General features: G+C 42.9%; 1 protein-coding gene and 1 non-coding gene across 2 annotated transcripts in view; both read left to right on the top strand.

The window, feature by feature from the left end:
• Positions 1–24,865, top strand: part of LOC119966306 (cullin-1-like) — a 161,017-nt gene extending 136,152 nt beyond the window's left edge. The window contains 2 exon segments of the mRNA XM_038797782.1: positions 2,570–2,683; positions 24,217–24,865. Coding sequence (XP_038653710.1) covers positions 2,570–2,683; positions 24,217–24,297 — 195 coding nt within the window. The 3' untranslated portion in view covers positions 24,298–24,865.
• trnaf-gaa lies at positions 17,823–17,893 on the top strand. The gene has a single exon. It is a non-coding gene; the product is annotated as a tRNA-Phe (tRNA).
• Positions 24,866–25,455: the final 590 nt, after the last annotated feature.

Genomic DNA, 25,455 nt, shown 5'->3' with positions numbered 1-25,455 from the left:
CAAATACCCCAAACCCTGGCTCTTGGAAGACAACACAGCCTTTTGGACATTCACTCTTCGCTGTGGTCAATCCTCTTCATTATAATACTGTCCCCTGCTACCACTACATTTCTTTTTGCTCCCCCTAGTTGAATGGCTGCCTGTTCCATAATGCCATGGTCAGTTTGCTCATCCACCCTGCAGCCACCACACTCATCCAGATAAGTTGATAGAATCTCCGATCTATTGGACAATTGCAAAGGCTCCTGCCCTTCTGGGTCCCCTTAACCTGCCTCTCTCTCAGTTGCAATCTCATGCCCCCTGATCATTGACAAAATCAAAATCGTAAGTGATGTGACTGTCTCCTGGTACAAAGCATCCGGTAAATTTCCCCTCCCTGATATGTTGTAGTGCCTCTGTTAGGAATCATTCCCGTAAAAATAATTTCATCAGTATCAGCCAAATCAGATTCACTACCATTGCCATTTGATATGTGATTGATGTCTTTCAACATTTCTTTCTTTGAGTCACTTGCTGCCCAATGGGTTTTCTTAACTCTCAACATGCGCTACCGTTGGCATCTCATATGCGATCTGCAGTACTTTTCTCGGACTCTCTGTAATCATGGCTGAAGCTACAGCCTTCACTCTGCCAAATCATTCCCCTGAATGAAGTCTACTCTGGCCGCTGTGAATTCCTTAATCACTCTGACAACTACTGGACTTGACACTAAATCTCATTTCAATTGGATTGGTTTATTGTCATGTGTACCGAGGTACAGTGAAAAGTATTGTTCCGCCTGCAGCTCAAACGGGTCATTCTGTACGTGAAAAGAAAATACATAATGGGGCAAACATAAAATACTCAATGTAAATACATAAACACAGGCATCGGGTGAAGACGTGTGAAGAGATCAGATCAGTCCATAAGCCCATAAGAGGGTTATTTAGGAGTTTGGTAACAGCAGGGAAGAAGCTGTTTTTGAATCTGTTAGTGCATGTTCGGATACTTCTGTATCTCCTGCCCGATGGAAGAAGTTGGAAGAGCGAGTAAGCCGGGTGGGAGGTATCTTTGATAATGCTGCCCGCTTTCCCATGGGAATGGGAACGGAATTGTATATTATACAATGGAGCTGGGATATAATCTTCATCTATCCCCATCACTAATACCTCCGCTCTCTGGAGGGCAAACCAAATCCTTCTCAAGTATGAGAGATTGAGTAGCACCTGTGTCCCTTAGGATCAGTTGAGGAAAATGTGGTGATCCCCCCCCCCCCCCCCCCCCCCCACCCCCTCGGCACAAACCTGCCATACCTCTCATTTACCTCATTTCCCACACCTCCCAGTGTTTAACTCTGATCTCCTAAGTCCAGTTAAAGCTACAGTCTGCTCTGTTGTATTCTCCACTTCTTTTGTTCCCTTTTCAGAATCCTCCTTAGGAACTCCCACAAGTCCCATGGGCTTTCCTTGCAACTGCCAACACACTGAATGAACTGGTCCCTTAGTCCTGATCTGAGAAAGAGATCGCGGAGCACTTACAGCTATCCATTCTCTACCTTGGCTACGTGCCTTCCTTTCACTCTCCCACTTCCTATCCTTTTCAAAAGAATCCACCTAACCTGCACATCTTTGGACTGTGGGAGGAAACCGGAGCACCCGGAGGAAACCCACGCACACACGGGGAGAATGTGCAGACTCCACACAGACAATGGCCCAAGCGGGATTCGAACCTGGGACCCTGGAGCTGTGAAACATTTGTGCTAACCACTATGCTACCGTGCTGCCACGTTTAAAATTCTTAGATGGCTTGACAGGATAAGTGGCTGGAAAGTCTAGAACATGAGGTCATGTTCTTAGGATAAAGGCTCAGCCATTTAGATGAGAAATGTTTTCTCTCCGCTGTGGGTGTTAGTCGTTAAGTATATTCATGAGCGATTCATAACAACTTGGAAATGGGGTATGGCAAGAAACAAAAGGTTGGTTGATGTAGATCAGCCATGATCTTATTGAACAGCAGAGCAGTCTACTGACGATGTTCCTTCTGCATAGCAACCTGAATGTCCCCATACAGGCTGGGTGCAAGTTGGCTGCTTTAAATTACCATTACCATGCAAAAAAAACTTAAAGGGGCCATGCTCTGAAATCAATTGTCTATGAACTCCAGAAAAAAAATAGGGGGAGCATTGTCTACTGCTGCTTTTGTAAATTATGAAGGACTTTAATGGAATCAATAAATGGGAGGTGGATCAGTAACCAGAGGGCACATTATTTAGAGCAATTGGCAAAAGAAACGGGTAAATTGAACAGACACTTTTTTGTATGTACACTGAGTTATGATCTGGAATGTACTTCCTGAAAGGGTGATGGAAGCAGCTTTAGTAATAACTTTCAAAAGGAAGTTGAATAAATAGCCAAAGGAAAGAGCTAGCAGGGCCTTAAGGAAAAGGGAGGGCACAGGGATTTCTGTTCAAAGAGCGGGCACGGCAACATTGGGCTAAATAACCACCTCCTGTGCCATAGCATTCTATGATTCCAATCTGCTGTTAAACGAGTGGTGTAATCTTCCATTCCCTGATCTTTCTATTTCCAAGGCTGCAATTGTACGAATAATGAAGATGAGAAAAGTTTTGAAACATCAGCAGTTACTGGCAGAGGTACTGAATCAGCTCTCTTCAAGATTCAAGCCTAGAGTCCCAGTCATTAAGGTAGGTTCATCAGATAAATACATTTCCTTGTATACTAACTATTCCTTAATCAAGGTATTTAAATATGTGCACGGGCAGTGGAGATGGACAGTTGCAACCAATTTCTCTTCTTCCCAGCTCAATCCCTCCACTTTTAATACAGTCTTTGCAGTCTTCTTCCTTGGAAGCAAAATATGAATGGTTATTGATGACTTCTATGGAAAACAAAATTTAAACTACATTTTTTAATGGCTTCCATTAAGTTTTAAACTCTCAAAGTTCTTAGATTCCTTGGATTGGATTATTTAGAGACTTCAAAAATAGGTTGTGTAGTTGTTTGCAGCACTATTTAAAAAGTAAAATTAGTGGGTCATGTGATGTGAGTGTGGGTTCAGTGCTCCGACACTACTCGTCTTATAATCCGTCATTTCATCCTGGTGCATAATTCACACATGTTTTTTATTGGGGTATGTGGCATGTTGGAAGTTTCTGATTGGTCTTTTTGCAAGAAAGAGTCGAGATAAAAATTTTAAAATGTTGTTTGTTCGTGGCGGTCGGAGTTGGCTGGAGTGCGACCCAGCTTGTAGTGTGCACAGTTGCTGCTGAATGAGCTCTCACCTTGGCGATGCTGTGTGCATCATATGATGCCACCATTGAAGAAGTTGCCTTGATTGAAAATTTTGGCTCTTGTGGTGCAGGTCGTGAGAGCTCACTTCAAGGTACTTCAGGAGACCTTGAATTGCATGAGAGGATTCTTGCACTCTAAAGAGCACTGTCCCTGATGTGGCCACCTTTGTGTCATTGAAATCCTGCTGCATTGTGTGTCATCTTTCCTGACGAGTTTGGGAGATGGGGCCTCTGTGGGATGTCCGCCTGAGTCCGGTCCCTGGTGAGAGATGGGAAATGAATTCCCAATTGAGTTTTGAGAATTGGCTGCCATGTTTTGGTAATCTTGATTTGGATGCTGGATGCATCAGATTTGATGGAGAACTAGCTGTCTAACCTAGCCAAAAGGTTGGGAATTTTATTCACTTGCAGATGTTCCTGAAGCCAAGCTTTCATGTATGGTAACAACTAATATCCATAGCTTTTGTCAGCTCTGAAGATACCCTCTTGTTGCTTGAGTGGCTTGTTCTCCTTTCGCAGATGGGTGATGGCATCTGGTGGGGTAGCTCTGGGAGGATTTTTTTCCGCTCTACTTTTCATCCTTTCATCCTTTTCTACTTTGGCAGGCCCTGAGGGCTTGACCATAGTCTGAACATGATATTATTGCTGCCGCTCCTCTCTCCCTCTGCGCTCTCTCTCTCTCTGCGTAATTGTGGTTCTGCCCTGGGCCTGTTTTGGGGGGCTCTTGTTTCATTATGCAATTTGTATGTAACTCCCCATCCCATAGATCTGGGATTTCCGTGTATTTTCTTTTGATTTTACAAGAGTGGATATGACACATCTGCTCTGGCTCCTGCATGGGTGCAGATAGTCTAGAATCCAGAAACTGAGGGCTATGTTGGGTCATTGGTGCCGTTGGCACTGCTCGAGTTGAGGGGGATATAGGTTATGGCATGGGCAGTTTACTGTGGTGTCAGAGGGTGTGCGCCATTTTATCTTGTTTTCATTAACCTATCCTGTTTCTCCCTCGGACACTGATGTGGCGATATGAGTATCTAGTTCTGATTAATGATGGTAGTAAGCTAATTGCGATGTTGTTCTCCTGTTCCATGCTGTGTTCATGTAGGTTAAGTGGTTTCTGATTTTTATCTTTCCGTCCTTGCTTATGGCGATGTATTATTTTGTAACTTTGTGTTTTTTTTGTAAAATGTAAAACCTCACTAAGCATACTGTTTTTAAAAAGTAAAATATTTTTTGCAAATTTGGTATCTTCAGAGCTGACAAAAGCTATGGATATTAGTTGTTACCATACATGAAAGCTTGGCTTCAGGAACATCTGCAAGTGAATAAAATTCCCAACCTTTTGGCTAGGTTAGACAGCTAGCTGCCACAAATAAGGCAGTGCCTGAAAGTAATAATGAAGCTGTCTTTAAATTAGATTTGGATTTAATACAAAAGTGATACCCTGCAATTATTATTGGGGTTCTGCAGTAAATAAGGTTAAATTACATCCCGTGAGATTCAAAGCATCCTGTGTTGACCAAAGGACTTTGCTCTTTGTAATATGCTTGGAATCTATTTCATCCTTTGCAAGTGTTGCAAATTCCACATTCGTAGGACTGTCCATCATTTAAAGTACTGGTTCCCAACCTTTTTTTGCAAGACTTCTTACTAACCTTTTTATGTCATGACACACCTTAATGCTGTAAAACGTTTGTGACAGACCTCCTATTTTCTCCAACTGAGCAGCTCTCTAGCAAAAGCCCTTTATCTAAAACCTTCTTTAAAAAAAGGAAAGGCAAACTACAATAATACAATTTTCAATCGTTTAAGAATTTTACAATGAAAGCCTTATCACCAGTTGAATGTCAAATACAATATTTGTTATTGAAAATTTACACAATTTAAAATTGTTTTCTATGAAACGTCAAAAGTCTGCGTTTCTGGGGACATGGCATGTAGGGAGTAGTTGCACACGAGGTGGCTCCCGCCTGGGCACTTTATTTGTAGCCCTCTTCGCCCAGTTTTTGGAGAGTGTTTGGGTTAAAACTTAACGAACTTGATGGGTTAAGGTTTCCATGCAGGAGAAATGCCCAGAAGGTCAAGGTCAAAGAAGCTAACAAGTAAAGAGTTGTCGATGGATTCGGAAGCCTCTCGAGGCTCTTCCGCTGAGAAAATGGAGCAACTCGGGTCACTCCACGGACGACCGAGATGCTTGCAGGCGTCTTGGCAGAGGAATTTAAGAAACAACGGCAGGCTATCTCAGAGGATTCCATGGTCCTGGCTCTCATTCGATCGACACTGGCGATTGCAAAGGCACATTGGCGCGGTTCTATTGGTGGGGCAGTTTCGGTTAATGAAAGGGTCCCTTTTTCAGCTGTTGAGATTCTAATGGACCCGAATGGGAGACATGTGATTTTCGGTGGGTCTTTCGCGGATGCCTAGGTGGTCCTAGTTAATGTGTATGCTCCAAATTGGGATGATATGGCATTCATTAACAAGTTACTGGGTTCTACTCTTGACTTGGATTCACACCAGCTATTTCGAGGGGGGGGGGGGTGAGGACTTGTGTTTTAGACCCTTGATTGGACCATCAGGGGTGGCAAAAGCATTATTGGCTTTTATGGAGCAGGCTGGGGTGGGGGGGGGGGGGGGGGGGGGGGGGGCAGATCTATGGTGTTTCTTGCATCCGAGCCTTGGGGATTTTTCTTTTTTTTTTGCCCCATGTCCTTCAGGTTTAACCTCAGATTGACATTTTTGTGGTGGATAAGATTTATTCTCGGATTGACGTTTTTGTAGTGGGTAGTTCTCCCCTTCCTGGAGTGAAGAGGGAGGGAGACACGACAATTGTTTTCTCAGATCATGCCCCACATTTTGTGGATTTGGTGTTGGAGCCGGGTTCTTCTCGATGCTGTCATGGAGATTGGACACAGCGTTGTTGGGAGACAAAGGATTTTGTGAACACATATCCTCTACCATTGTGGAGGACGTTACATTTAACAAGAGCGAGGCTGTCTTGCCTTCTATGTTATTGGAAGGCCCTAAAACCGGTCATTAGAGGAGAGGGAATTTCCTACAAGTCGCACAAGGAGAGGAGAGTGAGGGTAGAGTGGTAGCAACTGCTGGATTTCATCCCAGAGGTGAACCGCCAGTACTCGCTTGCCCTTTCACCAGAGTTGCTGGCGAGTAGGAAAAAATTGCCATTGTGGTGAGCCAGCTGTGACACTTGAGGGGAACATTCCATGAACATGGGGAGAAGGCCAGCCATCTTTTAACACATCAGCTGAGGTGGCAGGCTGCATTCTGGGCGATTGTGCAGGTAAGGGACTCGGGTGGCAGATTGGTTTCTGCCCATTGAAGATTAATGCTACATTTGAAACGTTTTATCGAAGTCTGTACAAGTTGGAGTCCCCAGAGGATAAGGGTAAGGGCCCTAGCTATTCAGCTCTCATCTCTTCACCCAGAATAGTAAACGAACACGATTTCAGAGGATGTGATTTCACATAATTCACTGCTTTCACTGTTTGGTCTAACAGTGCAATTAGCTCAGATGGTACTGTTTTGGCAACAGTTGGGATACTATTCTTCTGCCTTACTCACAGATTCATTGACTTTTCCTGTCATGGAAATGGATGCTATTGCACTTGGTCCAGAGTTTTTGGAAGGGTTGTCCTTCCCGTGGTGAAGAGGGAGAGAAGGGAGGAGTTGGAATCCCCGTTAGGCCCTGATGGGGTTATGAAATATTATTGGCTTAATGTAGTTTAGTACAGCTCTGAGCCCAGATGGATTTCCCATCGAGTTCTATAAGAAATTCGTGGGGCAGTTGATCCCACTACGATTGGACATGTTTAATGATTCCTTATCGTGGGGGTTATTGCCGGTTACATTGACGCAGGCATCTATTTCACTGATTTTAATAAAGGGTAAGGGCCCTAGAGAATGTGGGTTGTATTGGCCTATCCCATTGTTGAATGCTGAGGCTAAATTGCTGGCTAAAGTTTTGGAAATGCGATTGGAGCCCTTCCTTCCAGGGATGATTTTGGAAGAACAGACTGGTTTTGTCATGGGTCGGTAGTTGTCGGCCAATATACGTTTATTGTCCTATTTCCCCTCTTTTGTGCGAAATTGTATGGGTACTGCTGTAGTGCGATCTGAAATAGATGGATATTCTTGTCTCCTAAATAACCAAAATGTGTCTAGAGGCATCTCTGGCAGCTTTGCTTACGATCCATCCTGAGCTCTGCGAATTCCTCTTGTTCTTTTGATGCCAATTTCTTTGCTGATTCCAGAGAAAGTGAACTCAATGGATCACATACTCAGTCAAAGCCATCATACTCGTGGAGAGGAACTAACATTCAAACTTGTAGCGTTTGATATGTGTGGAGAGGACGTTTACGGCTTTGCCAGTATGATTTGTTGGTGCCAGCTTGAACATGCCAGTCAACCCACTTGCTACTTTTTCCTGCCAAAGGACCAGTTAGTTTTAATTTATCAGTGGCAGTCAGAATGTTCTTGTTTATCCCCTGCATTTAACATTCAGCACATTCAGGTGGCTGAATATATCTGGAAGATATGCAAGCTTAGCACACAAAGAGCCATCACATATTAAATCTTTGTGTGTCAATTTGTACAGAGATGAAAAATTAGTCTGTTAAATAAGCACGAGAGGACATTTCCCCGAGACAGCAATCACACTTCTGTATACATGAGTAAACCCTGCTATTCAGCTCTCATCTCTTCACCCAGAATAGTAAACGAACACGATTTCAGAGGTTGTGATTTCACATAATTCACTACTTTCACTGTTTGGTCTAACAGTGCAATTAACTCAGATGGTACTGTTTTGGCAACAGTTGGGATACTATTCTTCTGTCTTACTCACAGATTCATTGACTTTTCCTGTCATGGAAATGGATGCTATTGCACTTGGTCCAGTTAGGATTGTTTCCCTCCAGAGAAGCAGTTGTGACAGAAAAGATTTCTCCAGTCACATGACCAGGTAATTCTTAGAAAAGGAGGAATTATTTGATAGAATTCCCATCAACAAACCTGACGTTGGCTAAGAGTTGGCAGTGTCTGCTAATATCTGTGGAGTCATCAATCTGCAGGGCACATTTTCCATTCATTTCTACTGAAATACCTGTTGAGTATCAACAGACATTTTGTCAATATGCTGTTTGATTTTATTATCAAAAAGAGGAACTTTGTCGATTTCTTTGGCAGCATCAGCTCCCAACATTAACCTCCTAATTCTTTTGTATGCCGATGAATTAGGGTTTCAGCAATGGTGTGTGGCTTCTTTGATTTCACCAGGAGCTCAGCTACCAGGTAACTTTCCTCCTGCACATTATCTAAATCTTGCAGACACTCCATCATACATTGGTTTGGCTTTGTTTTGTTCTCTCAGGCATTTGAAATCCTCTACATCCTTAAGGGAGACTGAACGGTGTTTTGTGTTGAAATGGTGCTTCAACTTACCGTGTTTAAAAGTTTCTCTCTACAAATCCTGGGATAAGGCAAGAGGCATTACCAGTGCATGAAAATCCAAAGGCCAAGTTGCTGTGGTCTGTGCATGAACTCACTTTTTTCTCTTGAGGTTCTGTTCTTTCAGCCACATCTGAATCTGAGCAGGATTCTTCACTTCTCTCCATGGTGAACTGTGGTCAAAAACACCACACTATATAATAAATACCTTCAAGCATCAACTTACAAGCACAATTTCAGCCCTTCGGCCACGCCAAGCTGAAAACTAATTGGGGGTGACAGAAGCCATGGCTTAATGTTTCTCTTCATTTACAGGTTTTTTTTTTTTACTCATAATTTGTAAAAGCTGTCCTTTGGCTGTTGTCACCTACTCACCTTGATAGTTGTCGGCAGTATCCTCGGAAGTGGCAAAAAGCTGAGTTTTATCCTTTTGATTTTTTTTCTCTTTAAAAATAATTCTTGAATCAGTACCATGTAAATCATTTTGATGTTTCTTTTGAAAAGACAATAATTGTTGCTGAAGTATTGACATTTATTGTCCATGTAATGCTTTTAGAAAATAGTGTTCACCAAATTTTGAATGAACCAAACTTGGGTAGACAATTTTGATTCTGTTAGTTAATCAATATTTTACATAGGAACATAAGACTGGGGTGCAAGAAGGCCCTTTGACCATTAGACAAGGGTCTATACATTATTTGTCAGGAATATTTGAGATCCCCGCCAGCTACTGATTTCCAACTTTGCATCAAAATCCTTTTTGCAGGTGACTTAAACTACATGCTGTACTCCAGGATTACTCTTCCTGTAATTATTAGAATTTTGACTGGTACCTGATTTAGACTATTAATGAAACCTGCCAAACGTGAAGATTTTATCACTCCCAAGACCTTGCGCTTTTCAGTCTCATTTATATTACTCATTTGTTCCAATATGTATGCTGTACGCTTATCCAAATTTGAATCCCTATTAGACATATTTCACCTACCATAACTCAACATATTTACATATAGGTCCAGTTCTCAAGATAATAAATGTTTATCACCTGCCCATTCAACTTTTTGGCATTGCTGACATTAAACGACAGGTGGCTAGTTTCTTTTTTTTTTAAAATTATTTCTTTTAAAGCTTTTTCCAACCAGGATTTTTACATAACAAAAAGAAAAACAATAAACACAAAATATTTAACAAAACGTGGTGGCTGCTATCATTATACAAAATGAAAATACATGTTATATCAACAAGTCCTCCCACCTGAGCCCCCCCCCCCCCCCCCCCCCCCCCCCCCCGGTTGCTGCTGCTGCTGACACTTTACTGCTCCCCTAGAAAGTCAAGTAAAGGTTGCCACCGCCGGGAGAACCCCATCAAGGACCCTCTCAAGGCAAACTTTATTCGCTCAAGGCTGAGAAACCCAGCTATATCGCTAACCTAGGTCTCCACGCTCGGGGGTTTCGAGTCCCTCCATATTAACAGGATCCACCTCCGGGCTACCAGGGAGGCAAAGGCCAAAACCTCGGCCTCTTTCACTTCCTGCACTCCCGGATCCTCCCGACGCTCCAAATATCGTTATTGTTGGACTCTACTTCACCCGCGTGTCCAGACTCCTGGACATAGCCCTCGCAAAGCCCTGCCAGAATTCTTTAAGCGCCGGGCATGCCCAGAATATATGGGCATGGTTCGTTGGACTCCCTGCACATCTCGTGCACCTGTCCTCTACCCCAAAAAACGTGCTCATTCTTGCTGTCGTCATGTGCACCACCTTAAATTGAATCAAACTGAGCCTGGCGTATGATGCGGACGAATTCACCCTGGCCAGGGCATCAGCCCACAGGCCCTCATCTAGCTCCTTGCCCAGCTCCTCCTCCCACTTGCCCTTCAGCTCCTCCACTGAGGCTTCCTCCGCCACCTGCAGCTCCTGATATATGTCTTGACACTTTTCCCTCTCCTATATATTTCGCGGGGGTAACAGCGGAAATGTCCCCACCTGTTTCTTGAGAAAGTCCCGAACCTAGAGATATCTGAAAGCATTTCCCGGGGGCAGGCTGAACTTCTCCTCCAGCGCCTGCACTCTGGGCGCAGTCCCATCTATAAACAGGTCCCCCATGCTTCTAATGTCTGCCCTATAAGAGGGAAAATCGACCGTGGATATCTAAGGAAATAAGGGAGAGTATCAAATTGAAGAAAAAAGCATACAAAGTGGCAAAGATTGGTGGGAGACTGGAGGACTGGGAAATCTTTAGGGGAAAACAGAAAGCTACTAAAAAAGCTATATAGAAGAGTAAGATAGAGTATGAGAGTAAACTTGCTCAGAATATAAAAACAGACAGTAAAAGTTTTTACAAATATATAAAACAAAAAAGAGTGGCTAAGGTAAATATTGGTCCTTTAGAGGATGAGAAGGGAGTTTTAATAATGGGAGATGAGGAAATGGCTGAGGAACTGAACAGGTTTTTTGGGTCGGTCTTCACAGTGGAAGACACAAATAACATGCCAGTGATTGATAGAAATGAGGCTATGACAGGTGAGGACCTTGAAAGGATTGTTATCACTAAGGAGGTAGTGATGGGCAAGCTAATGGGGCTAAAGGTAGACAAGTCTCCTGGCCCTGATGGAATGCATCCCAGAGTGCTAAAAGAGATGGCTAGGGAAATTGCAGATGCACTAGTGATGATTTACCAAAATTCACTAGACTCTGGGGTGGTCCCGGTGGATTGGAAATTAGCAAACGTGACACCACTGTTTAAAAAAGGAGGTAGGCAGAGAGCAGGAAATTATAGGCCAGTGAGCTTAACTTCGGTAGTAGGGAAGATACTGGAATCTATCATCAAGGAAGAAATAGCGAGGCATCTGGATAGAAATTGTCCCATTGTGCAGACGCAGCATGGGTTCATAAAGGGCAGGACGTGCCTAACTAATTTAGTGGAATTTTTTGAGGACATTACCAGTGCGGTAGATAACGGGGAGCCAATGGATGTGGTATATCTGGATTTCCAGAAAGCCTTTGACAAGGTGCCACACAAAAGGCTGCTGCATAAGATAAAGATGCATGGCATTAAGGGTAAAGTAGTAGCATGGATAGAGGATTGGTTAATTAATAGAAAGCAAAGAGTGGGGATTAATGGGTTTTTCTCTGGTTGGCAATCAGTAGCTAGTGGTGTCCCTCAGGGATCCGTGTTGGGCCCACAATTGTTCACAATTTACATAGATGATTTGGAGTTGGGGACCAAGGGCAATGTGTCCAAGTTTGCAGATGGCACTAAGATGAGTGGTAAAGCGAAAAGTGCAGAGGATACTGGAAGTCTGCCGAGAGATTTGGATAGGTTAACTGAATGGGCTAGGGTCTGGCAGATGGAATACAATGTTGACAAATATGAGGTTGTCCATTTTGGTAGGAATAACAGCAAACGGGATTATTATTTAAACGATAAAATATTAAAGCATGCAGAGAGACCTGGGTGTGCTAGTGCATGAGTCACAGAAAGTTGGTTTACAGGTGCAACAGGTGATTAAGAAGGCAAATGGAATTTTGTCCTTCATTGCTCGAGGGATGGAGTTTAAGACTAGGGAGGTTATGTTGCAATTGTATAAGGTGTTAGTGAGGCCACGCCTGGAGTATTGTGTTCAGTTTTGGTCTCCATACTTGAGACGTACTGGCACTGGATGGTGTGCAGAGGAGATTGACTAGGTTAATCCCAGAGCTGAAGGGGTTGGATTATGAGGAGAGGTTGAGTAGACTGGGACTGTACTCATTGGAATTTAGAAGGATGAGGGGGGGATCTTATAGAAACATTAAAAATTATGAAGGGAATAGATAGGATAGATGCGGGCAGGTTGTTTCCACTGGCGGGTGAAAGCAGAACTAGGGGTCATAGCCTCAAAATAAGGGGAAGTAGATTTAGGACTGAGTTTAGGAGGAACTTCTTCACCCAAAGGGTTGTGAATCTATGGAATTCCTTGCCCAGTGAAGCAGTTGAGGCTCCTTCATTAAATGTTTTTAAGGTAAAGATAGATAGTTTTTTGAAGAATAAAGGGATTAAGGGTTATGGTGTTCGGGCCGGAAAGTGGAGCTGAGTTCACAAAAGATCAGCCATGATCTCATTGAATGGCGGAGCAGGCTCAAGGGGCCAGGTGGCCTACTCCTGCTCCTAGTTCTTATGTTCTTATGTTCTTATATCAGCCTTGGAACCCCCCCATCTATCCTGCCCGGAGCAGATCTGTGGTTGTTCCGTATCGGGGTGCAAACTGAGGCCAGACGAATCCCGTGATAATCCTGTTTACCCGCTTGAAAAAAGGATTTGGGGAAGAAAATGGGGAGGCACTGAAAAACGAACAACAATCTGGGAAGAACCATCATCTTCACAGTTTGCACTCTTCCCGCCAGTGAAAGCGGGAGCATGTCCCACCTTTTGACGTCTCCCTCCATCTGCTTGACCAGCCGAGACAAGTTGAGCCTGTATATATCATCCCAGCTCCTAGCCACCTGTATACCTAAATATTGAAAGCTCCTCTCCACTATCTTGAGTGGGAGCTCACCCAGTCTCTCCTCCTGGCCCCTGGCGTGGATTACAAACTGCTCACTTTTCCCCAAGTTCAGCTTGAACCCCGAGAAGCTCTCAAAGTCCCCCAGTATCCGCATGACCTCCCCCATCCCCTCTAGCGGGTCCGAAATATACAACAGCAGTCGTCCGCGTAGATGGAAACCCGGTGTTTCTCCCCCCCCCCCCCCCCCCCCGAACCAGCCCCCTCCAGTTCCTTGCAGTCCTCCCACTCCACCCTGTCAAACTCCTTCTCCGCATCCATTGCAGCCGCTACTTCTACGTCGTGCCCCCCCACCCCCGAGTGCATCATAATATTCAGGAGCCTCCTCACATTCATGTTCAGTTGCCTGCCCTTAATGGAACCTGTCTGGTCCTCCTCAATCACTCCCGGAAAACAGTCCTCTATTCTGGTGGTCAGAATTTTTGCCAGCAATTTGGCATCTACATTCAGTAGCGATATCGGCCTGTAGGACCCACACTGAAGCGGATTCTTCTCCTTCTTCAAAATGAGCGAGATCAATGCCTGCGACATCGTCGAGGGGGAGGGCTCCTCTCTCCTTCGCCTTGTTAAAGGTTCTGAGCAGGAGTGGGCTCAGTAGCTCTGAGAACTTCTTACAAAATTCTACAGGGAAGCCGTCCGGACCCAGGGCCTTGCCCGACTGCATACTTGCCAGCCCCTTAACTACCTCCTCCAACTCAATCGGGGCCCCCATCCCTCCACCCGCTCCTCATCCACCCTTGGGAACCTCAGCCGATCCATAAATTGCTTCATCCTTTCCCTCCCCTCGGGGGTTCTGACTTGTGTAGCTTCCCGTAGAACTCCTTGAAGACTTCATTGATCCTCTCTGGGCTCAACACTGTGTTCCCTTCCTTATCCCGCACTCCCCCCGATCTCCCTGGCTGCCTCCCTCCTGCGCAGTTGGTGCCCCAGCATCCTACTCGCCTTCTCCCCATACTCGTAGACTGCCCCTTTCACTTTCCTCAACTGTGCCTCCGCCTTCCCCGTGGTCAGCAAATCGAACTCCGCCTGTAATTTCCAGCGCTCCTTTAGCAGCCCTCCCTCGGGGTCCTCCACATACTTCCTGTCCACTCTAAGTATCTCTCCCATCAACCTCTCCCTCTTCTCTCTGTGGGACCTAATAGAGATTAAACCCCCCCCCCCCCCCCCCCCCCCCCCCATGATGACCGCCTTCATAGCTGGTGGCTAGTTTCATTTGCCATTCAGAAGAATGCAGAACACGGAGGATACTTTCTCCAGCAAAACCTCTTCTACTTTTCACCACCTTCTGTGAAATCAGTTCATGATATTTAGATAAGTTTCATTAATCCAATAAGATATATCCTTTACTAGTTTAGTGGTTATATTTCAACACTCACTCCTTGATAAGTTTTGTGTATCAACCGTGTAGACTATTCTATCCATCACTATCCAACTTTTAATTACCTAACGGCTAAAGCCACTGTCTGTGTACTGAGTTGGTGCTGTTCAGCTGTTTTTCATGCTTTTACACTTGGTGCTACTGATAAGAAAACAAAGGTAGATTTAAGAGATTTATATTTGTATTGGTAACTGTAGGATCTCTTATTTTTCTCCCAAATAAGGTAAACAGTCCGGTTGATTGAAGGTGTCCAAAACACGATTTTATTGCTAAATATTTATTTAATACACTTGCATAAGAACTGAAGTGGGCAGCACGGTAGCATTGTGGATAGCACAATCTCTTCACAGCTCCAGGGTCCCAGGTTCGATTCCGGCTTGGATCACTGTCTGTGCGGAGTCTGCACATCCTCCCCGTGTGTGCTTGGGTTTCCTTCGGGTGCTCCGGTTTCCTCCCACAGTCCAAAGATGTGCAAGTTAGGTGGATTGGCCAAGATAAATTGCCCTTAGTGTCCAAAATTGCCCTTGGTGTTGGGTGGGGTTACTGGGTTATGGGGATAGGGTGGAGGTGTTAACCTTGGGTAGGGTGCTCTTTCCAGGAGCCGGTGCAGACTCGATGGGCCGAATGGCCTCCTTCTGCACTGTAAATTCTATGATCTATGAATCAAAATTTAGATCAAAATAATACATAAACTTGTCAAGACATAGTAAAAAAGTGTTAAAACATAAACACAAGAAAAATGTAAATAAGTTACTTTGAAAATAGAAGTAATTTAACAGATGCTTCAAGAATTCCGGAAAGCTAGAATTCTGCAAATAAATTAATTATATGATCTTATTCTTGAAAAAATCCTTATCTACGGTTTAGCCCCTTGTTCATTTTTCATTGGTTTGTAACTCCCAGCTGAGATTCCCTCATTCGTTCAAAAAGGTATCAATCACTTAACAGGTGGTTAGTTAATTAAATATTAATCACTTACTCAAGATTAATTAATATTTCCCTGGCACAATCTTTCTCATGGCTAAAGTCTTTGTCATGACTAGCCACGAGCCTTGTTATAGTTACTTGTTTGTTTCAATTTGTTAAGTGTGCCTTCAATGCAATGGTATATCCATATTTTTCTTTAGGTAAACCTTGCATGGAACATTTGCAGAAATGACCTGAAGAGTTCAACAGTTCATTCATTATCCAGAACAAATAACTTTTTGCAGACTTTGTATTTCTAAATCTCATTTTAGTTCTCAGTATATATTTAGTTAATTTCTTAAAAGACCCCAAACAATTAATAAAACCAACAGTAACATTAGAAATAAGGTATAGTTTTAATTGTTTAATTTAATATTTTTGTGCCTGGAAGGGTAAAACCTATAGTTTGATGCGTGGTTACGTTCCCACTGTGTTTCTATTGTGCTTAGAGAGGACTATGGTATGAAGAATAAATAGAGGTAAGTCGGTACTTAGCAACAAGAGGCCGGATGGGGCGTTCCTTTGTTCTTAGAAACAAGAACAGTTGGAGACAGAACACTGAGGACTGAACAGCTTTCAACTCTGCCAGGAGAAGCTGGAAGGGCAAGGTAGTTGCAAAGATGCAGGCTTCCTTAGGAACAAGAGACAGTCCAGAGAATTGGGTCGGAAAGCAGTCTGGAGTTGAGTGAACAGAGACCAAGGTATTCAGAAGAGCTCAACAGTGTTCTAGGTTAAAGAGTCAATAGCGGTAACTAGATTTAAAATAAGAGCAGAATTTAAAGGCAAATGAAAAATTTGATGTCATTTTAATACAATTTGGGAATTGAGAGTGAAAGCAACTGTGAACAATTTGCACAGCAGTGAAGACCAAGGAATCCTAAAGGGGTTGGTGTGAATTCCTGGATTGGATTCACTGTTAAAAGTGGAGCAGAAGCTTTGTTTGAAAATGTCATTTGTAAAACCTGTACTGCATTTTGGAATGTAAACCACCAAGGGAAAGCATTTATTATGAGAGGATTTTAAAGTCTGCTTTGGGGAGTGTGATTTGGACACCTTCATGTGCCGATCATCTGGGGGGATTCTGAGGAGAAATTCATACAGACTAACTTGGGTTCAGAGTAGAATGTGTGCGTTTGAGCACAGTCATCTTATGTTCTTAAAAGGGACTTTTTGTGTTAATGAGGCCATTGTAGCTTAAGATGTACTTTGTAACCATGTTGATCCTAAAACCTGCATGCAACTGTTAAGTAAAGGGGAGAGTAAAAACGTATTGTATCATAATCCAGTACTTTCATGCTTAATGCATGTTTTCATGTTAAAACTAATTAGTGGTCCTGTTCCTCTACGCTTTATAAAAACAAAAGTTGTGGTCTTTTGAGCCAGGGTTCCATTCTGGGATCTCCCATCCAGTAATAACATAAACTGAGATAGTAACAGCAATGCCAGAGTAAAAAGTGGGATGGGGAAATTTAACTGAACAAGCTGGGAGTTCAAAGGGATATAGGCACAAAAAACAACCAAGACCCCTAATGTTTCACAGGCTATATTGGTGTCAGTGATTGGGCCTTAAGAGCACACTGGATTCGGCCACAATCACAGGCCAAAAAACAAAACTATGCACATTTAGAGTCTCACAGCCAGGCCTAGGGCTGTCCAATCAGAGTCTCTGCTCCACAGCTACCATTTCTACCTTGAAGCTTGCGACCCAGATTGTTCACACTGCAACCCAACTGGGAATCGTAACCCAAAAGTTGGGAATTCCTGTACTAAGGTCTGAGTATTTGGTTACAATTTCAGTTTGGATAGTGTTAAAGACACTTCTATTGTGGCGGCATACGGAGCAGTGGTTAGCACTGGGTCTGCGGCGCTGAGGACCCAGGTTTGAATCCTGGCCCTGGGTCACTGTCTGTGTGGAGCTTGCACTTTCTCCCCGTGTCTGCGTGGGTTTCACCCCCACAACCCAAAGATGTGCAGGGTGGGTGGATTGGCCATGCTAAATTGCCCCTTAAAAAGAAAAATAATTGGCTACTCTAAATTTATTTTAAACAAAAAGATACTTCTATTGCCTTCAATGTGAATAGACTAAGGAGAGGTTTAAAGGTTCTGACTTTAGGTTTCTGCAGGTAAGATTGCATGAATATTTGGTGCAAGTCAGAATTTGGTTTGGCTGCATTGAAAAAAAGACCAGCTGAAATAGCTCAGTTGGGAGTGTTAGACTGAAAATCTAAAGGTCCCTGGTTCAATCCCGGGTTTCGGCATCGCAGTGAGTGCTGTGTTTCCTTGCTGTCTGTCAAGTTGCACTGCTTTTCATGGTCTTTTCACGGCTTCATGAAAACTGGCAATTTGGACCTGAAAATGTACACCCCAGTGAGTAGAAGAGAGAACATTAATGAGTATTGATCCCTTAAATGCCATAGTAGATATCAAAAATAATCTCGTACATGGTCCTTTGAACCCTGATGTGAGATCATAGCCTTTCAATTGTTCCCAATTAGCCGCTGTTCTGAAATGCTGCTCAATTATTTCAGATATAAGCGAATCACTGCAGATGCTGGAATCTGAAACAAAAACAGAAATTGTTGGACAATCTCAGCAGGTCTGACAGCATTTGAAATTAAAATGAAAATCGCTTTGTCACGAGTAGGCTTCAATGAAGTTACTATGAAAAGCCCCTAGTTGCCACATTCCGGCGCCTGTCTGGGGAGGCTGGTGTGGAGAGAGAACAGAGCTAATGTTTCAAGTCTGGATGACTCTTTGTCAAATTTAATTTAAAATGAAAGAGTAAATTACATTTAAAATAACCTTTAGAAAGTATGCAATAAAGTGTTGACATAGAACGTACAGTGTAGAAGGAGGCCATTTGGCCCATCGAGACTGCACAGACCCACTTAAGCCCCCCCTTCCACCCCTATCCCCGTAACCCGAGCACGACCAATCCACCTACCTGCACTTCTTTGGACTGTGGGAGGAAACCGGAGCACCCAGAGGAAACCCACGCTGACACGGGGAGAACGTGCAGACTCCGCACACAGGGACCCAGCAGGGAATAGAACCTGGGACCCTGGCGCTGTGAAGCAACAGTGCTAGCCACTTGTGCTACTGTGCCTCCAGAGGGAGATACGTGCTGCCAGAATTCTACAATAGGGAATTTCTTCTGAGTGATTTCCTTCTGGATATGTCCTTTGCTCTTGCATTCATGCAGTTTTTAATTTTAAATTCAGTTTTATATTTGGTGTGGCAGCTGTTGGGTACTTTTGCAGTATGTTAGAGTAACATTCAGGTTGTATGCAGCCCAAGGCATCTTGTTTCTCAAGGTCTACAATGCTTGCATAGAAAAGTAAATCTAATATGGAGTGTAAAAATGGTTGTGATTCACCATCACTCACCCATTTTGCTGTGTTGCCCAAGATAAACCAGTGTGCTAATTGAAGTAAATTTCACAACGGATTGCAATTTTTATCTCCAGTTAAGTCAGTTCATGAGTAAAAACTGAAGTCCAACTGGAGATGAATATTTATCTTGTCTAGTTAGAATCCAGAATAAATACAATTTTTAAATGCTTAAGAATAATTCATAATACAGTATTTCTCTTCAGGACTGATAACCATATTTGCTGACCACAGTTAGTCACTGAGCTATAATATGTATTTCCTCTTGTGTTGCTGCCAAAATTTTTTAATCTTCCCTGTGTCAGCTCAGCAATATTTGAATATTCCAGAAGTTGATTGTCATAGGTTTCATATAGATTTCGCTTGTGTTCAGGATTTGTAAATCAGTTGATACTTGATGATTTTAGTGATGGTTGGACTTGTTGATTAGTTGAGGCTTTGAGTCCTCGAATCTTCTAACACCTGGAGCAAATCAGCTATTCAAGTGATTAATAATTTAAAATGAGCTGTCATTGAGATAGGGTGGCATGGTAGCACAATGGTTAGCACTGTTGCTTCACAGCACCAGGGTCCCAGGTTCGATTCCTGCTTGGGTCACTTGCACGTTCTCCCTGTGTCTGCGTGGGTTTCCTCCGGGTACTCCTGTTTCGTCCCACAAGTCCCGAAAGACGTGCTTGTTAGGACATTCTGAATTCTCCCTCTGTGTACCCGAACAGAGTGGCGACTAGGGGATTTTCACAATAATTTCATTGCAGTGTTAATGTAAGCCTACTTGTGACAGTAATAAAGATTAAATTGTATTATACATGTGATTAATTAATGACCTTCCAAAGGAGCCCCGAGGCAACAATGATCATAACATGATAAAATTTCACATTCAGTTTCAGGGTAATGAATAGGAGTCAGATTTGTGTCTTAAATAACAAGGTTATGAAGACTAAGTTGGCTACAGTGACCTAGGAAAGCTGGTTAAAACTTAGGACAGCAGAGAACTAGTGGAAAACATTTAAGGGGTATTTCCTAACCTGTATAACATTGAGAAAGAAAGACTCAGTGAGAAAAACGTCCATCCTTGATGGTAATAAATTGGGGAAAAAAGGAAAAATCTTGGCTGTCCTGTCTTGAGACATTGGGTGCATACCGGTGGATTGCAGATTGGTTTGGCAGTCTGGTTCTTTCTTTGAGGTGTCGTCTCATGTCTTGCCAGCTACTTTGTCTCTTTTCTTCATCTCTTTCCATTCCCTCCTTCACTGCTGTACACCAGCTCTGGCGATCGCGGGCAACATGCTCCCAATGGTTGTGGTCCATGTCACAGGACTTCATGCCATCGTTTCAGATGCCTTTGAAGCGAAGGGAGGGGAGGAAAGTGAGTCTGGTGCCGTTGACATGTTTGCTGCATAATATGTCCTTGGGAATCCTGCTATCCTCCATCCGGCTCACTTGTACAAGCTATTTTGAGCGGCGTTGGCTCAGTATGGTGTACATGGTGGTGATGTTAGCTACCTCGAATACTTCGATGTTGGAGATGTGGTTCTGCCACTGATGTCAAGGATTCGTCAGAGGGAATGAACAGAGAATACGTTGATACATCGTTCTTGGCTGGCATACATTGTCCAGGCCGCCACTGCTGTAAAACAGGATACTGAGGACGCAGGCTTGAAACATTCAATCTATTGTGTTCCGTGTGCCATTTTCCCACATCCTCTTGGTCAGTCTGTACATAGCAGGAAATGCCTTTCTGATACGCCTGTTGATTTCTGTCGAGAGAGAGAGAGAGCTGGTAATGGCTGAGCTTAGGTCGTTAAAATTCTTGGACCACTTCCGGTGTGTGGTCACCAATGTTGATGGATGGGCATTTCTAACATCCGGTGCCATGATGTTCACTTTCTTGAGACCGATGGTTAAGCCAAATTCATTACAAGCAGTCAAGCCTGTCGATACATCTCTGCAGATATGCTTCCATGCGGGATGTTAATGTAACTTTGTCAGCATAAGGAGTCTTTGATGTGAACTTTTCATACTTTTGTCTTGGTTCTAAGAAGGGCAAGGTTGAACAGGCTGCCATCTGGTCTTGTGTGAAGGAAAATTCCTTCTTCTGGAGGCTTAAACACGTGAGGGAAGCAGTGAGATGAAAATCCCAAACTGTGGGTGAGAGTACATAGCCCTGTTTCATGCCGCTCAAGATGAGATGGGGGGGCTGATCAGGCACGATTGTACTGGACTATGCCTTTCATACAGGCATGGAATGAGAATGCTTAGTAACTTTGGTGGACATCTGATCAATTCTAATAAATTGAAGAGACCACGTTTGCTGACTATGTCGGTGGTAAGATTTATGAAGGTGATGTAGAGGCGCAACCTGTTGTTCACAGCATTTCTCCTGTAGCTGGTGAAGGGAGATGACTGGCGTGTCAATAATGGATCTGTCTGTATGAAAGTCACACTGTGCCTCAGAGTAGACATGATCAGCCAGCTTCTGAAGTCTGTTTAAAACAACTTTGGCGTAGGCTTTCTCTACTGTGCTATGCAGGGAGATTCCATGGTAGTTGTTGCAATCACCGCAGTCACCCTTGTTCTTATAGAGGGTGATGATATTGGCATTGTATGTGTCCTGTGGTACTGTTCCCTCATCCCAGCACAGGCAAAGCTGTTTGTGGAGTTTTGAGAGTGTAGGTGGTTTGGCACACTTGACTATTTCAAAGGTAATGCAATCCTTTCCAGGCACCTTCCTGCTGGCTAGACAATCAATGACGTTGCTGAGCTCCAGTTTTAGTGGCTGTTCACCTAACTTGTCCATAATTGGCAGAGGCTGAACTGCAATCAGGGTGACATCAGTAATGATGTTTTTTCTGGTGTACGGTTCTCGGTAGTGCTGCACCCAGTGGTTCATTGCTTTGGTCAGTGATTATATCCCCTAATTTAGACTTGAGAGGTTAGGTTTTCTTGCTGGTTGGCACAAAAGTTTCCTTGATACTGTCATATGTTTCCGGTATCAGAGGGCAGCTGAATAGGACTGCATAGATGTTGCCGGTAGTCATTTGAACAGTGCTTCTAGCTGCTTTAAGTATTTCCTCGCTGGGGGCTTGCTTATAGTTAAGCAGTGCGGTATACTTGGCGACTATGACTGGTTCCATCTCTTCAAAGTGGGCCCGCAAGCAACTGCTTGCATTTGCCAACAGTAATCATTGCTGTGTTATGAATGACATTTCTAATGTGAGTCCACTTGGTCTCTGCATCCCTTACAGGGGTATTTTGAAGGGCTTATTCAAGGGAATCGAGAAACTCCTTTAACAGTGGTGAGAGAGAAATTCTGGTCATGTGATGTACAGGTGACCATTTTGCTTAAAATGATGTACCTTCTTTGATTGGAGTCTAACTTTGCAAACCAGGCAGTGGTCAGTGTGACATTCCGCGCTGTGGAAGCTGCGTCTGATTGGAACACTGTTTAAAGGCACTCCTGGTGATAATGAGATACCTCCATGTCATAAACACACCTGGCGGCAGGGTTTTGTTTGAAAGAACCAGTTGCTCATGCAGAGGCTGTGATAATCACACTGGTCTCTGTCTGTTCTCGTTCATCCTTCCAATGTCATGTTGCCCGAAGCAGGGGGGCCATGAGTCATGGTCGACTCCAACCCTGGCGTAGGTCCCCAGGAGGAACAGATGTTCGGTGTTAGAGATGTTGCTGATTTATGATGTTGTGGAGTTCCTTGTAGAACTGGTCTTTAACTTCAGGTGAGGAACAAAGTGTTGGGGCCGAGATGCTAAGCAAGTGTATTTCTACGGGCGGCATGCAATTGGATGGACAGTATGTGTTCCAAACCATTTGTGGATGGCTGTATCATACTGAGCAAGGAGTTTCTGATAGCAAAGCCCATGCTGTTTTGGATCTCTACCCTGCCAGCAGTAATATGAAGGTTATTGGTAGGTCAGAAGATTAGGTAGATTTTAGAAACCAACAAAGAATGACTGGAAAAATTAGGGCAAAATTAGAGTGCGCGAGAAAGCTAGCTAGAAATATAAAAACGGATGGTAAGAGTTTCTACTAATATTTAAAAATAAAATTAGTGAGTATTTCTCCAAAAATTTAAAAAGAAAACAAGTGAATGTTGGTCCTTTAAGAGGGTGAGATTGGGGAATAAATAATGGGAAACAAGATAATTACAGAAGTGTTGAACAGGTATTTTGTGTCTGCCTTCACTATAGAAGACTCAAAAGAATTTGCCAGAAATACTTATTAATCAAGAGGTAAAGGGGAGGGAGGAACTTAAAACAATTCCAGACACTCTTAACTGAAGGCTGACAAGTCGCCTGTCCTTCATTCTAAGGTTTTAAAGATGTGGCTGCAGAGAAAGTAGATGCATTGGTTATGACCTTCCAAATAATCACAAATGTAACCACGTCTATTCTTCAGAGAGGAAAAGTTCAGAAAGCAGGAAACTGCTAGCACAACATGTCATGGGAAAATACTCGAATCAATTATTAAGGAGTTAATAGCAAGATGTTACAATCAGGCAGAGTCCGGATGGTTTTGTGAAGTGGTATTGTGTTCTTTTGAGGAAGTAATAAGCAAGATTAATATAGGAAAGCCTGTGGATGTGATATTCTTGGATTTAATTAAGTGCACATCAAAATAAGAAACAGAAAATACTGGAAGTACTCATCTGGTAAGGGCAGCATCTGTGAACGGAAAAACCGTTGCATTGCAGGTCTGTGACCTTTCATCAGAACCTTAAACGTTAACTCTGTTTTTTTCTTCGCAGATGCTGCCAGACCTGCTGAGTATTTCCAGTATTTTGTTTTTATTCTAGATTTTCAGCTTCTCCAATAATTAGATTTTGTAAAACTGAGTGGTTGAACTCCCTACGATTATATGACAACAAGGTATTTCATAAATCTACTTGCATTCACACACACGTATTAGGAGTTCCAATATTTGCTCAGCTGTGCTCTGTGCCAGTCAGATGTGGATTATTGCTTTTATTAAAATTATCTGCAAATGTGAATGTGGTACTTGGTAAGAGTTGTAACTGTAAGTCCCTATCCTTCGAGGTTTTTGATTAGAATATTGAGTTAGAATCTCTGCGCATGTTCCTGTGGTCAGACACCTGCCTGTTCAATGTTTAAAATCTGTATATAAAGGAAACATTATATTTGCATTGTACTGAATTGTCCTAATTTTTCCTTTGCAGAAATGTATCGACATACTGATAGAAAAGGAGTATTTGGAGCGTGTGGATGGGGAAAAGGACACATACAGTTATTTGGCTTAATAATGTAACAGTGTCTGAATAAAACTTCATTCCTAAGACATGCTGGCTTTGAATACAGAGAATGCTATTAGTTTTGTGATAAAGATGGGAATGTAAAAGATTGCATTCTTGAACTCCATGCAGCCAGCCTGCTGCACGCTGGACCTCCAGTAACTGTGAGAGCGGAAACCACCAGCCAGTCACATTTACTTTACAGAACTGTTCTCAGGATTGCTACATTTCAATATGTAAATATCGAAAGAAACCCCTAACCTTAATTCAGTAAAGTGATTTAAAAAATAAGGAATTGAACCTTCTACATAGGGGTTGCATGCTACTGCCTATCTGCATTTAAAAACCTTACTTCAGCTATACATGGTCACCACTGCTCTGAATGTAAGGGGCAGCAGGAAACAAAAACTAATTTATGAATGCAATGTTGGCAGCACTTTCCAAAAGCATACTAGTGAATTTGAACAAGCCCTTTAGAAAATGTGTAATCTGCATTATCTGCTATGAGAGAAACCATTTGTATAGTGTGGTTCATTTTTTAATGTGTGATAAATAAAAATTTAATGATTTCTGTAAATGGTGTGACTTAATTTAAATCTGCCAAACTGTTATCAGACCTCACAAACAGTCCCTCAGTGTAACATTTATGTAAAAGTTGTATATTGTGCTTACAAAAGGAAACTATCCAAAGGAAACTATCCAAGTTTCAATGAAACCAATTTATTATGTATTCACATTGACGATGGTTAAAATCAGTATATTCTTCATGTACCCATTTTCAGTGCTTCAGAATACTTTAACTTGCAATTTCAGTAATGTCTGAGGGGTGGGCTGTTTTGGGGTTAGTAAATGGATATAATTATCCTCCTCTGTTTTGATGTAAACTTGGTGCTAAAATGGAGTAGTTGATAACGAATGGCAATAACTTTCTTAAACATGCAAAGTTGCAGGAAAAATTGAATTGGTGTTTGGTTTAGGATGTAATTCTCAAGGTGCAGCTGTGCAGTGTTTTTAAAATGAAATACTTTCTAATGTAACATCTTTCAACAGCCTGTTTTGAGCCAGGTTTTAATGAGTTTAAGTAGATTTTAGGAAAGAAGAGTGATAGTAAATTCCTAAATTTCTGCATCTGGAGGGATGGAGATGCTTTAAATTCTTGTTTTGTGA

The sequence above is a fragment of the Scyliorhinus canicula genome, chromosome 5 (genome assembly GCF_902713615.1).
Source record: "Scyliorhinus canicula chromosome 5, sScyCan1.1, whole genome shotgun sequence".
In the NCBI taxonomy this organism is placed as follows: domain Eukaryota; kingdom Metazoa; phylum Chordata; class Chondrichthyes; order Carcharhiniformes; family Scyliorhinidae; genus Scyliorhinus; species Scyliorhinus canicula.
Note: the sequence above shows the minus strand (reverse complement) of the source record. Positions and strands in the feature narration are given on the sequence as shown.